Source organism: Hibiscus syriacus, unplaced genomic scaffold (genome assembly GCF_006381635.1).
Source record: "Hibiscus syriacus cultivar Baekdansim isolate YM2019G1 unplaced genomic scaffold, ASM638163v2 tig00116995_pilon, whole genome shotgun sequence".
Lineage (NCBI taxonomy): Eukaryota > Viridiplantae > Streptophyta > Magnoliopsida > Malvales > Malvaceae > Hibiscus > Hibiscus syriacus.
Window position 1 is genome coordinate 1,050,381 of NW_024063511.1, and position 15,474 is coordinate 1,065,854.

At 33.4% G+C, this 15,474-nt stretch overlaps 1 protein-coding gene across 1 annotated transcript; it reads left to right on the forward strand.

Moving 5' to 3' along the window:
• The first annotated feature begins 10,367 nt into the window (after positions 1-10,367).
• Positions 10,368-15,127, forward strand: LOC120193306 (phosphate transporter PHO1 homolog 1-like). Its single transcript, XM_039195826.1, is given in 14 exon segments — positions 10,368-10,873; positions 10,947-11,247; positions 11,412-11,878; positions 11,973-12,044; positions 12,255-12,327; positions 12,330-12,383; positions 12,949-13,069; positions 13,169-13,418; positions 13,507-13,611; positions 13,707-13,751; positions 13,848-14,000; positions 14,082-14,360; positions 14,753-14,889; positions 15,027-15,127. Coding segments are annotated over 14 exon segments (2,499 nt in total). The 5' UTR covers positions 10,368-10,522; the 3' UTR covers positions 15,118-15,127.
• The last annotated feature ends 347 nt before the right edge of the window (positions 15,128-15,474 follow it).

Here is a 15,474-nt window from a genome sequence, read left to right on the forward strand (position 1 = left end):
GCTTTCTTCCAATACTAGAGAATTTAGAGAGTTTCTTGAGAGTTGTTTTCTCCTTTTTATCAAGAGAGAATTATAATTGTTTTCTCCTTTGTAGATCGAGAGAAGTTGTAATTCCTATTTTCTCATAGTAAAATTCTTCTACCGTTGCCCGTGGTTTTTACCCTATATTATTTGGGGGTTTTCCACGTAAATTTTGTGTCTCTTTTAACTTTATTTTTATTTTCTAAAATTATCAGTTGTGATTTTGCTCTATTCAATAGCCGTCTTCCACAACAGTGGTGAGGTTGAATGGAGCAGCAGCTGGTGGGAATAATTCAATGTCTTGTTGAGAAGGGGTGTACAAGAGAGGAAGCATGAATCGTATTCCGGCCTAAGAATATTTCAAGTCGTGTTATGAAGTAATATAAAGTAGTTAAAAAATAGAAAAAAAAACAATTCTAACCAAATTATCTGAATCTAATACTGTAAAATAATAACTAAGAGTAGTTAAAGTTGGTGTGATCATATCATATCCCCACCGATTCTAATTCCTTAAGTCACTGCAACAAAGCTCAGGTGTAAAAACCTTCTATATATACATGCAGAAAACATAAATTCAGATATAATTTTCATTTTCCAAGAGCTACCGATGACATCAATGAAGGCTGAAAAACCTGTTGGCACCCAACTCTTTGGGCAGGTGAAGAAGGAAGCTCCAACTTCAAAGGCCACTGATGCTTCCTCCAAAGCCGCCGCTTCCAAGCCTGTCGCCAGAAAGGCTGCTCAGAAGCCTCAGGAATCGAAAAAGACCGCCGCCAAGAAGGTAAATATTATTATTATTATTATTATTATTATTATTATTATTATTGTGAGGGATGATAATGCATTCGCGTACTGGTTTCTGATGGATTTGTGTTTACCGCAGGGAAAAGGTGGGAAAGCAGCGGCCAAGCAGTAGTTACCAGCCCCAATGCAAGAGTAGAGTTTTATGACTTAAGATCCTGAATATCTAAAGCTTATAAGATATATGTGTGTATGTTTATGTTATGACCAGGGAAACTTAACTAAGTAGGGTTTTCTGAACTCAAAAGATTTGAGTGTCATACAAAATCACTGAAGTGACTGATCATTTTTTAAACCAGTTAGCCAAACCATTCGACATAGTCATCATATCCAAAATAAATAAGAATAAGCTTACAAAATACAAAACTCCAAATAATACAAATTGAGTGTCAATAATAAATTTTACAAAATAGATTTACAACTAAAATATTACGTACGTAAGGTTAATAAATATACATACCCCTTACAAATAAATCAAGACACACTCTGGAGAAAATTTTGACTGGAACTCTGACTCGACGACGATGCTTATCAATCTCTACTTAAGAACATACAAACGAAAACACATTCTGAATATTGAATTAATGAACTGAGCATCACACAAATAACTTTACTGTACTATGTGTATGCATAACATAAACATACCAATTATATATAATACTTTTAAATAATATATTTAGAAAAACAATATCATCAATACAATACAAAACACAATACACAAATAAACATTATAATACAACCCAATCAAATATATACTTTTAAATAAACCCAATTAAATATTTTGATCTTATGTACCAATTATATATAAGTATGTTTTTATTTTTTCTATAAAATTCTGATTGAGTTAATGTTATAAGTTAATTGAATATCAAATTAATTAAAAAATATTAAAATATTCAATTTTAATTATTAAATAATATAATTGATTTTTTTTACTTTTTTATATTTTAAATAAAATAATTTAAAACTATTATTTAATATTCAAACACTATTTTTTTTATTAATATAAGGTAGTTAGAAGTAGTATTTATTCTAAAGACTCTCAACTATTTGACAATAAACGCTCAAATACTCTTACAGTCGATGATGCTCGAACTCACGACCTCTAAAGATAACAACTATCATCTTCAATCACTGAGATAATTTGATTCATGCTAATATTTAAACACTAAACAATCTAAACTGGTGAAGTCATGACTCCCAAGAAAAAATGATTGATGAATTCATGGTGGTTTATGATGGACTATTATGTGCTTGGTGTGAAGGGCTGCATAGTATTGTCCTAGAAACCGATAATATGGGAGTGGTTCAGCGGAGTTTCATTGATTTATTGCTAATGTTATGATAATCAAAGGCTTTTTCTTTTCTTCAAATTCTTGGGAGCACAATGGATCGAATATCACATTCACTGATACATGCATAAGGAATCATGTAGGCAGCACATGGTAACTAAATTCTATCAATTAATCAGATTTTTCCAAGATTATGATGCTTAAACATGTGTCAGAGCATAGGAATCTAGACCCGAGATTGGATAGAATATATTTTTGCAATTAATTATCTACGGCAAAGATATGCATGGTACTATTTAATTCAGTTATGCATCAATATCAGTCTTTTCCTACAATCCCCAAATTAATTCCACCATGCATAATTAACATTAATTTGGTTCCCATCCCAACAGTGAGTGTGCTATTCCAGCATAAGAATATGGCGAATATATTTACGTATATCAATTACCAGACATTTCAAAAGCCAAGGATAATGCCCGCATGTGAAAGAATATGCCAAGTAAAAGGATAATAATACTCTCTATATAATTAGTACAAACATGACCGATATACCTTTTATCATTGAAAATTAGACGTATATATATTCTCTTTAAGTATATGCTTGTGAATCATCCAGCTGCCAACATTTGAATAGGATATAAAGATAATTGATATTGGAAGAACAGGATTGGATTCCTTTCGATCTAAGTTGAAGTCTGGTTAGGAGAACAGGCAAAACCCAAGTTTATTCTTCGCTATAGGAGTAACAGTCCACTTGGTGTCTCACACAGACAAGAATGAACTGAGGTGTGTTGGAGGTACGATCGCATTTTTTAAAAGTTTTAAATTCTCAGATAATTTAAATATTTTTTTATAATTTCTTTTGACAATCTAATTTCGTACCCCTAAATTTATAATATAAATTTTTAGGTTCACACACTAACGTAAAATCATGCCTTTGTTATTGTAGACAGGTGTATATAAAAGAGATGATTGAAATCGTGAGTGTGTGATTAAAAGAATAAGAAGCAAATGAAGAAGAATCGACGCCAAAAAAGAAAGATTCCGGTTACTAGATTGGCCTCGACAGTGGCACTGATATCATCTTAAATTAGGATGTGGTCAGAGGGTATGATGGTGATTGTGGGGAAGAAAAGTGAAGAGATCACGTTATATAAGTACTTCATTCATCTGGATAATGGATTACAACTGACCAACATTTATACAATATCAACAACCATTTAACTAACCAACTTCTTAAAACTAATTTAGCTAACAAACTAACTTACCAGCAACTAACCAAGTACACCGACTGGTCGTTAGAAATCTTTTGTTGGGTAAATTTAATTATAAAATATATATGTATACGCAAGGAGAAACATACGATTATATGTTAGGATGTCTAATTTATAATATTTTATCAATTTATAAAATTTTAGAGAGTGAGAAAACATATTACCAATAGAAAATGTGTATATATATAAACATGTTCAATTTTTTCTAGAAATGTTTTTTTGATATTCGACCAAACTATAAGTTGGGGGAAACTTTGTGTTTTGATGAAATTTATTAGGGTTTTGATTGTAGAGATGTTATAAGGTTGGATAGAAGTTGATTTCATGCTTGAACCGAGTCAAAATCGAGCAAAATCATGAAAAACTTAGTTTAGGAGCTTTGGAACATTCGACCATGGCTTATATGGATGAGAAAAATTATGAAAAAATTATGTAGGGGCTGAAAATGGTGTAGGAAGTATTCTAAAAGCCTTATAAAAATTTGGAGACCATTATGTATTTTTTGAAAAGTTGGGGACCTAATCAGAAATTTTGGAAAAGTTGTAAAATTGTTAAATATTTGATGTAATATGCTGGAAATTAATGTTTGAGTGTTGAAATTGAAGTTAAGATGTGAAATTGAATTATTTTGGAAAACTTATAAAAAATTAAGGTTTAAAGCACAAATATGGAAAGTTGGGAAGCTCAAGTGAAAATGTTATGTGAATTTGGATTATGTGTGAATTTGGATTAAATAGAATTTGAATGCTCAATTGGAAGTGTTAAGGTCAACATTTATGAGAATTTAAAATTTTAAGGGAGACAATCACTCCTAGTTCCCCTCGATCCGTCATTTTGTATAAATTTAAAGTTATATTCTTCATAGTCTGTTATCTTTTCTAAAAGAAATGTTTACTTGAACATGTTAAATCGGGTTTGAATTAAATTTATATGCTTTTAAAATCAATCCTTAGTTCGACTCATATATACCTCTAATCGTAAGTGGTCTAGAATCATATGCTTAGAATGTCTCTAGCACATGCTGCGATATGAAAGGTGGAACAAAACATACACTAGAAAGGGCCACGAAAATACAAATAAAGGGCATCAGAAGAAGCAGGAACATAATGTGAAACGATTGACGTAGGTTACACGTACTAGTGTATAACTCAAGAGGTCAAGCATCTCATTCCCAAATGCAAATAAATCATACGTATGATTGCATACACAGTTATTGAGCAAATACCTTCACTCTTAACCACGGTTGTCATGCAACTATTCGAATCTAGAACATCATATGAGAACAATACTTTCTTTAACTATTGAAAAAACTCGTTGGGTTCTAAATATATAATAAAGTCTTAAGTTGAATAGTAAATTAGTGTTGTATTAGTTTGACATAATCTCCCATTCAACAACAATCTATGACTAAGTGAAGTCCTTAAGGTACATTCTTAGTTTTGTGCAAGAATAAATTCTCCATTGAAGATGCGCGAGCATTCATAGTTTGTCGGGTAGATAGAGATTCCTTCAAAATATGTATATTTCATTTAATATATAAATCATTAATCCAAATAAATGATGATCAACCATACATGTCACCCTCAAAACATCCTCCTCAATATGCCAAAGACTTGTGGGTCTCATATGATAAATTTGATAATACTTTTAGTTATATATATATATTATGCTTGAAGAGAATCGTTTAAATTAGAATAAATCAGAATTATAACATTATAAATAATTATATTTAAATTTGAATAAAAACTCAAAACACGTATATTTAATTTGACTTAATTTGAATTTTATAAATTCGACTCAACTCATTTTTAAAATAAAAATTATAAAATAGAACTCGTAACTCAATTCACCCATTTTTTACTTAACTCGAATCATTCAAATACTCACTTTTAATTTTCTATTAATATAAGGGTAAAATACACAAATGGCCCCCTGACTATAAGATGTTGCATTTTTTAGTCTATCAACTATTAAAAGTTACAAAATGGTCATTCAACTATTTATTATGTTTCAAACTCGTCATTTTCCATTAAAAAAATTAACGGTAGTCTGAACTGGACGTGAACATGATGACTGAGATATGATAAAATATGATCTCATAATCTCAAACGACTATCATATCTCAGTCAACATGTTAACGTCTAGCTCAAATGACTGTTAATTCTTTAACAAAAAAGGACAAGTTTGGAACATAATGAATAGTCAAGTGACCATTTTGTAACTTTTAATAATTGAGGGACTCAACAAAGCAACTTCCTATAGTTGGTGGACTATTTGTATACTTTACCCTTAATATAAATATTAAGGAACATAAATAAATTTCATTATACAAGATTAAACGAAAAACTAGTGGATAAATAGACATGCGCATGAGATTTGCCCAAAGTTGCATGCCAAGTAGGTGTGCACTTTTACCCAACGAGGGTTTGTAAATTGATTGGATAATGAAGTTCTTTGTCTATCAGAATAAATAATTTAAAGATTACACGACACTACCTAGTGGATATGTGTCACGCCCTTGTAACTTCAACTCACTTAAGTAATTTTGGGTTACTTTTCGTATGTTGACTTTGATTATGGGCTCGCGGTCCGTGGACTATAGGGGAAGAGAGTTATAATTACTGCAACGGATTAAATTCCGCCTTCCATAAAAGTAACTAAGCCATTTGAGTTCCACAATACAACTATCACTTGGTTAACAAATGATTTTATAAAAGAATAATATGCATTATTTTTCTTTCACGATGATGATATATAGCTCGTGTACTAATAACTGTGAACAAGCAATTATAAATAAGAAAGAAAGAAAAATATATAAAAGAATTATATGTAAAAATTAACAAAAAAGAAAAAAAAATCACTATAATCGATAATAAATTATAATATGAAAGTACATGAAATTCTAAAACTTTAATTATATATATAATTGTACGGACTCAATAACTCTAACTGATATATATAAGAACAATGGACGAGTCTACAGTGCACGCCACATACCAATATGTATCGGTATAAATTTATAATAGTCATTAAACTATGATAAAATGATCTTTTGGTCATTCCACTTTTAAAAAATAAAAAGAATATTAAATTTAGATTTCGTTAAAAAAAGTATTGACACTTGACTATTGTTAAGAGCTAATGTGGCATATTAAATAAATAAATAAATAAATCTCATTTTCTCCATCAATTGGGACTAAAATTTTGTTTTTGATATTTTTCAATAATTTAAGTAATAATTCCAAAATATTAGAAAAATATTTTTTTTAAATATATGGATTTTCAAAATTTATTTTTTAAATTTTAAAAATATTTTTTAAATTATATTTAAAACTACTAAAAAAAGGTATAGAATTTAATCACATTGTTTAATAAAAATGATTTAATTTTTATAACCAAAGTTAACGGATTTCAAAAAATTTTAAATTGTAAAATGTAACCAAAATTAAATAAAAAATTAATTATAAAAAAAATTGTGAATTAATAAGTTCATATTTTAAAAAAAATAATTATAATTTTATGAATTAAAAGATTAATTATAAATTTATAATTTGTAAAAAACTTTTATAATTTTAAAAATGAATCATGAATTTATATATATAATTTATTTTTTAGAATTATTATTTCAAAATATTGAAAAATGTAAAAATAAAATTTAGTTTATAATTGAGGGTTGAATGAGATTTTTTTTTTAATTTAATATGTTAAGTTATAATGATAATTAAAGATGCGATATTCATTTTGTAATACAATTGAGATATTGATTGAACGAGATATTATGGAACTTTTAAAGTTCAATGTTCAAATGGAGTATTTTAGTATAGTTTAATGATCATTTAAAAATTTACCTTTAAAATTAGTGGTACATTCGGTATACGAATGTATTGTAGAATTTTCCGGAACAATAATTAAACTCCTTGCTGGCATCCCAAATAACTAATGGTCAAACTAGGCAAAATCAACGAGATAATGCGTTGAATTTTTTTTTCACGAGATAGTGCCCTCGCCAGATTAATTGCTCAGATGGGGTGATCTCTACAGTCCCACGTCCCTGGGGGTAGGTCGCCATGCACGCCTAGCGACCTACCAGGTCGCCATGCACGCCCCAACACGCTGGGCATCGAGGCCATCCGACCGAGGCCATCCGAACGAGGCCATCCGAACGAGCTATGCGAGGGCAACCGAGCGAGCTATGCGAGGGAATCCGAGGGCAACCGAGCGAGGGTAGGTCGCCCGGAATACATGGCGACCTACCCTCGCTCGGTTGCTCGGATTCCCTCGCATAGCTCGCTCGGTTGCCCTCGGATGCCCTCGCATAGCTCGTTCGGATGGCCTCGGATGCTCTCGGATGGCCTCGGATGCTTTCAGATGGCCTCGGTCGGATGGCCTCGGATGCCCAGCGTGTTGGGACATGCATGGCGACCTTTGGGGGCTGCATGGATTGCATGGTAGGTCGTTGGGCGTGCATGGCGACCTATATGGGGACTGTAGAGATCACCCCATCTGAGCAATTAATCTGGCGAGGGTACTATCTCGTGAAAAAAAAAATTTCAACGCATTATCTCGTTGATTTTGCCGGTCAAACTATGTACACGTAATCTCATTTCTTCACTTGTAATAGTATAAGTGATTGGTAATAAAAGAGACACATGTTTGATAAATAAAAAAACTTTAAAAGAGAACCATGCAATTATAATAAATTCATTATAACATCAAATACTCTATCTATTTCTATTACATCTATCCTTTATTAATTTTTTAAAAGCAAAAAAAAATTAAACTTTGACTATAATTATTTTAAATATTTCAAACAATTAAAATTTTAAATTATATAATTAAAAACTAATTGATTAAAGGTTTTTAAAACATATTTTTATATTTTTATCAATAAAAGTTTTAAATGATAATGAGTCAAAGTTTTTTTTAAAAAAAGTAACAAAAAAAATCAATAGAGTAACATAAAAAGATTGCTTTGATAACTTCAAATAACTTCCTTAACTTAATTCTAACTATAATTTTTTTATGTATTTATAAAAATGATTATTTTTCAAACTAAACAAAATCAACTCAAGTCGGGACTTAAACAAAGGTAGAAAGAGGGAGAAGAAATGAAATGCATCTATGATGTAGCATTGTCCCCTAGGGAGGCATATAATGAAACTTGATCATGATATTGGCCATAGATTGTGGGGTCAAAAGGGTTTGTCTGCAACAGAGAGTATACTGAGATGATAATGTAATTAATATGCAGAGGAAAGATAGGGAGGTGAGTTGGGTAGCTGCAAGGGCGCACCCACATATGCTAATCCGATTCAGACCATCATTTTCATGTCTTGTCATTGGCTCACCTAGCCTTTTCGACCCTTAGATTTCCTCACTATTTTTGTCTCTCCCTTTTTTTTAACCCAAACCTCATAACAAAACCATTCACATCTTATTAGCCATATGGTAAGAAGTTTAGGAAAAGAAAATACACCTTAATTTAACGTATATGAATGCTGAATTCTAGAGAGACAGAGAGAGAAAGTTGAAAGACATAAATGTATGTGGAAAGAGAGAGAAGCGTATCTTTGAGTCAGCCACCTTTGGAGGGCACGCTGTCAATTTTCCACAACAGTCATGTTGATTTTTCTTCTTCTTCTGGGGGATATTGGGAGCTCTCGTTTTCACAAATTGAGGGATCCGAGAATGGGAATAGAACAATGGAACCTTTCTTCCTAATGCTACTCTTGGAATAGCATCCTCCTACAAATATATTCCATCTCGGAATACTAAAACAAATGTTAATTGTATAATCTAATACCTAAACCACTTTAGTCCCACTGATAGAAACAAATCTGTAATTGAGCAGTGAAGGACTGAATTTGATCAGTAATTGATATGTAGGACAGATTGATCCGTATAAGCTGAATACATATTAAGTTTGTCTCATATATAATTTTAATAAATTAAGTGGTGCTTGCAAATAATTGAAGCTTTTAATTATCCTGGATTAGTGGAAATCAGGGTGGTCTAACGAGAAGTCTCCTTTGTGTTATTATAAGTCAATTAGCCAATTAAGCTTTAAATATTTCTCACACACACCCAGCAGCTCTTGACTTGCCAAAGAGCCATTAAGCATATATGAATGAGTGTTAGTGTCTCCTAAATCTGAATCAAAATTAATCATATTATTATTATTATTAATTGAAAAATAATTATTTAAATTATATTATGAAAAAAATGTTTTTCTGACAACGCTAGGAGGATTACAAAGCGATCCACTCAAACGATGCAACCTTTAACAATCAAATACAATTATTTATCGATTCATTGAGTAACATCAAACTCAAACCAATTATCCAGTAACATTGGAAGAATCATCACATGTTAGCGTGAGTTATGAAAGGATGGATTGAAGGAAGGAAGGAAGGTGGGTGGTATCATTTGTCCCATGAAAATTTAAAATTATCATATAATTTAGATACATTCTTTATTTTTTTTACTGATAATTTATCCTCGTCTTAGAATTTTAGAAATTCGCCCTCAACATAAAATTTTAGAAAAACACTCTCTTAACGTAAGATCTTACGTCCATCCTTATGATTGATGACCGCTGGTAGGGAATGTGAGTTGACTGCTATATTTGTAAAGAATAAGAAAATATTTTTTATATTAATTTTAGTTTTAATTTCATTATTTTATTTTATATATTTGAAAGAAGAAGAAAATGTCCATGTCATATTTTATTGGAAAAATAATATTTTTAATAAATATAATAAATTGATTTTAAAATAGTTATAAAATAAAAGTTAGACACATACTTTAAAAAAAATGAAGACCTAAATCAAGATAAAGTATAATTTAGACGCTTCCATTTTAATTAAGCATTATTATTATTATTATTATTATTAATACATGAACCGAATACTTCTGAATTGTGTATGGTCCCACTGCCATCCATTTAAATTCCTTCTCCCACCCGTCAAAATCTTCATGAGAACTTGTTGTCCACTTCATCAAGTGAAAGCAAAAATCCGGTAGCAGTTTGGTGATTTTCCGGCGAACCTTGGCCAGTGGCCACCCCGGCACCTTTCAACTCTCAAGTGGAGGGAGCATATGTAGGATAACAATAAGTCCAAAGGATATTTTGGAATGTGCTGTGTTCTCTTTCGTACGCCCACATCAACCATATTCGCTTCCTCCTCCATATATACAACAATGATGTCTTCCTCTGAACACTCACTCTGCCATCGCCATTCTCTCCTCTCGGAACATACAGCCATGGTTAAGTTCTCGAAGCAGTTCGAAGGCCAGCTTGTTCCCGAGTGGAAAGACGCCTTTGTCGATTATCGGCAACTCAAAAAGGACCTCAAGAAAATACACCTCCTTAATATTGCAGCTACCAATGTTAAACAAACCACTACTTCTTTCGTCGATAAGGTCTCGTCTTCGATCGGGAAGTTCTCTTTGTTCGATCGAGGTCAAAACCGCGGTTTCATTCAAGTACTCTTTGGCTCCCTGTCTCGATTCTCGAACTTCATCTTCTTGTTGTTTTAATTTGATTTAATGCTAATAGGTTCACAAGAGACTGGCTGCTTCGGCTAGCAGAGGAGATTTGTTATATGAGACAGAATTGCTAGAGCAGTTTGCTGATACTGATGCAGCCAAAGAGTTTTTTGCATGCTTGGACATGCAGCTTAACAAAGTGAACCAATTTTATAAAACCAAGGAGAAAGAGTTTTTAGAAAGAGGAGAGTGTTTGAAAAAACAAATGCAGATTCTGACCGAGCTCAAAACTATCATCAAGCAACGCCGCCAAGGCGGTTCCGCCCCGTACGATGAGGAGGACGCTTCCATTTCCTGCACAATCTCATGTGGTATTTTTATATTTTCCATCCACGTCTCGTAATGATAATCCATGAATCTATATTGGTTTCACTATCACAGTTATGCATTATATTTTATACACCTAACATATGTATATATACTATCTTATGTAAGGTTTACTAGAAAATTTTTGACCGACTCTCTGTTCATGCAGAGGAGGACTCTGTCAAGGACAAAACAGAACAAGAACAGCTGCAGCAAGACGGCTGCACCGATGAATTGGATAAAAATGAAGTGTCCTTTTCAGACTCTCCGAGATTAGATGAGATGGCGAAATCGATAAATATCAATATGAAAAGAGAGAAAGGGAAATTAAGATCGCTCTCCGGTTGTGTTTTCAACTTCCAGGGAAAGAACTTGAGAATAAACATCCCTCTCACGACGCCTTCTCGTACCTTCTCGGCTATCAGTTACCTGGTTTGGGACGACTTAGTTAACCAGTCCTCGAAGAAACTTGGACTGGAAGGGGGTAAGTTGCACATCAACAAGTCCAAGCTGCATCATGCCGAGAAGATGATCAAAGGAGCTTTGGTAGAGCTATATAAAGGATTGGGTTATCTCAAAACTTACAGGCACTTGAACATGCTTGCTTTTATAAAAATTCTCAAGAAGTTTGACAAAGTAAGTAAAATTGTTTGGTGCATTTAAAGAGATCATTCCATTTTCATTCACCCAAATAACTAAACATGATTTTCTCTTGTATGTACTTCTTCAGGTTACTGGAAAACAAGTTCTTCCCATTTATCTTAAAGTTGTTGAGAGTTCCTATTTCAACAGCTCGGATATGGTAAGAGAAGCTAAAGCTGAAAAATTCCATGAGTTTGTTCCATGTTTGCCAGTAAATTTATTCATCTGATTAGTTGCCGACAATGTTAAGTGGCTATTGATCAGCAAAAGCATATCTTACGATCTATGTAAAAATCAAACATAGATATGCTTGTCTGATAATGTATCAGAACAACTTTGTACACCTTCTCATTAGTCTTAGAAATGACAGGTAATGAACTTATCAGATGAAGTTGAAGATCTATTTATCATGCATTTTGCTGACGAAGACCGCAGGAAGGCTATGAATATCTCAGACCGAAACAGCGTAAAGAATCACATTCCGTAACCTTCTTCATTGGTTAGTTCCTTAAGCCCTTAGCAACATCCAATAAAGTATTTTTCTATAGGAAAGTAAAGCTTCAAATAAAATTTTAAGAAGTTATATTTTTCCTCAATCAATCCTTTTGGTGGAAAGATTTCTAGCATGGTCACTTTGCTAAATAATAGGTTTTAAAAGATGTAAAAGCATGGACCCATTAGGGCACTAGATTTAAAATGAAGGGCAGTGTGAGGTTTCACTTTTTGGGTGGACCAAAAAAGCATAGTTTTATGCTTCAGACAAATTTGAACGTACATAGATTCAACCTGTAAAAGAGCAGCCCATTAACACAGCAACAACTACTGTTCGGTTTTCCGTATCGCTGCATATCACATCTTGTTCTGGGACTCATTTCTATCATCGTGCTATACACGATGGCCAGTCCCCAAACTTCCAATATTTACATGTGTCTTATGTCCACCATATCATATCAGACATCCCAACTGAACAAATATGTTATCGAGTATTCTGCAACTTGTTTTCCTAGATTACCTTGGTAGAATTTGAATGTAACTAATTGGTTTAAAGTTTTAAACATGCTCAGGACTCTTTACTGGGTGTTTTGTGGCCCTTCTCGTGGGATACATCATTATGGCTCATCTCACCGGGATGTACAGAAGACAACCGGATTCGATCTATATGGAAACAGCCTACCCTGTACTTAGGCAAGTAGTGAGCTTCAACATGTTTTAAGATTATAGAGTTCTTATGCTCTAATAAAATCCTCGATGTCATCTCGTCTGATCAACATTCTCTTTCTGCAGCATGTTCAGTCTATTGTTCCTACACTTCTTTTTGTATGGTTGCAACATTTTCATGTGGAGAAAAGCTCGTATCAATTACAGCTTCATCTTCGAGTTAGCTCCCACCAAGGAGCTTAAGTACAGAGATGTGTTCTTAATCTGTACTACTTCAATGACTGCTGTTGTTGGAATCATGTTTGTTCACTTGTCACTGGTTACAAAAGGGTATTCATACGCCCAGGTCCAAGCGATCCCCGGTCTCCTGTTATTGGTAAATTCCCAACCGTAATGAACTTTTTTGGATGCCCATGTATGGATTAGTCACGTTGCAGAAGTTTAACTTTCTCTGCTGTGTGCAGGTCTTCGTATTATTGCTCATCTGCCCTTTCAATATGTTCTACTATTCAAGTCGTTATCGTTTCCTTGGCGTGATACGGAACATAATTTTATCACCTCTCTATAAGGTACTTAACTCCTGACAAGTTGGCAAAAGATGAAAATCCAACACTTATTGTATGGACAACCAGTTTCCTAATTAATTACAACTATTCTTGTGCAGGTTGTCATGCTGGATTTTTTCATGGCTGATCAGCTTTGTAGTCAGGTTGGTTTAATTACTAATTAAGTACTTGAAAGAGCAGATAATCATAGCTCATCAGATTCATAAAATCTGATACTATCACGTATTCTTGAACTGCAGGTGCCGATGCTAAGGAACCTCGAGTATGTGGCTTGTTATTACATAACTGGAAGCTACAAAACTCGAGACTACGGATATTGCATGAGAGCCAAGCATTACAGAGATCTTGCTTATGCAGTGTCCTTTCTACCCTATTACTGGAGAGCTATGCAGGTATATTTTGTTCCTAAGAACTTGGTTGGTTGAGATGAATTACTCTCATCTGACAGAAATCGTATTTTTATTGGCTCGCAGTGTGCTCGACGGTGGTTTGACGAAGGACAGACAAATCACCTTCTCAATCTTGGTAAATATGTATCAGCAATGTTAGCAGCGGGGGCCAAAGTGGCCTACGAGAAAGAAAGGAGTATCGGATGGCTATGTCTTGTAGTTGTCATGTCGAGTGCTGCAACGGTTTACCAATTGTATTGGGACTTTGTAAAGGACTGGGGTTTGCTTCAGTTGAATTCAAAGAATCCATGGCTACGAAATGAACTAATGCTCCGTCGAAAGTTCATTTACTACATCTCCATGGTATATGTTACACCCTCACATCACTTCCCCTGCCTTCTAGGAAAAAAAATGTAATAGCCGTTAGAATATATCGGCCATTGCCAACGCATACGAGCTAATACAAGCTGCCAGAATGCCCATCTTGGTATAGATAGAATTCAAGATAAGTCAGAAGAAAATAAACAGAAAATAAACATACTCTTAAAACAGATACTGATAATGTCATTCCACGAACAAGTAGATTCTCGATCTTATTTGGTAGAAAACACGAAAACTAAGAAATAGGTATTGCAGTTGTTTGATCGATGGAACGGATAGTATCTTAAAATATGCATTAGGAGCACAAGTAGAGATCATCTAAGAAACAAAAAAAACTGGAGCCTGTTCTGAACAAAATTTTGCATGACCTGCAGGGATTGAACCTTATCCTCAGGCTGGCATGGCTGCAAACAGTTGTCCATTCGAGTTTTCAAAATGTCGACTACAGGGTAACCGGACTGTTCTTGGCAGCACTCGAGGTGATTAGAAGAGGACTGTGGAATTTCTACAGGTAAAAAAACGCTAGTTTGTGTAATATTTTCTGAATCTTTGCAAGTGTAGCCTGGGGCTAGGCATTTCTTCCCATCAACATGCACACTTGTTGCTTGATTGAGAATTTACAATGAACTAAATCTTCTAATGGTCCAGGTTGGAGAATGAGCATCTAAATAATGCTGGGAAGTTCAGGGCAGTGAAGACTGTGCCTCTTCCCTTTCATGAAGTAGATGAGGAAGAGTGATGCCCATTGGCAAAAGGTTGGTCTCGGAATTCAATTCGGGTCAACTCACATAATTCTTTTGTCAGCAGAATTTTCCAGGTGGAACAATGTAATTGTTGTTGTCGTCGTTAATGTCGTAGTTGTTTTTGTTATTCATTACGAAGGCATAAAGATGCTCGTTATTGTTCCAAAAAAATCTGAGAACAGTTTATACTTGTAGAACAATTCTACAACATGCAATAGAAAATTGATGCAAGTGTCTCTTATGATTGTTAGAAAAGATAATCACGAATCTCAATATAAATTAAAATCATAAAAACAATAGTAAGTAACAACAACAAAGCAAATATTAGTAGGCGCCTCACTCGGCTAAATATT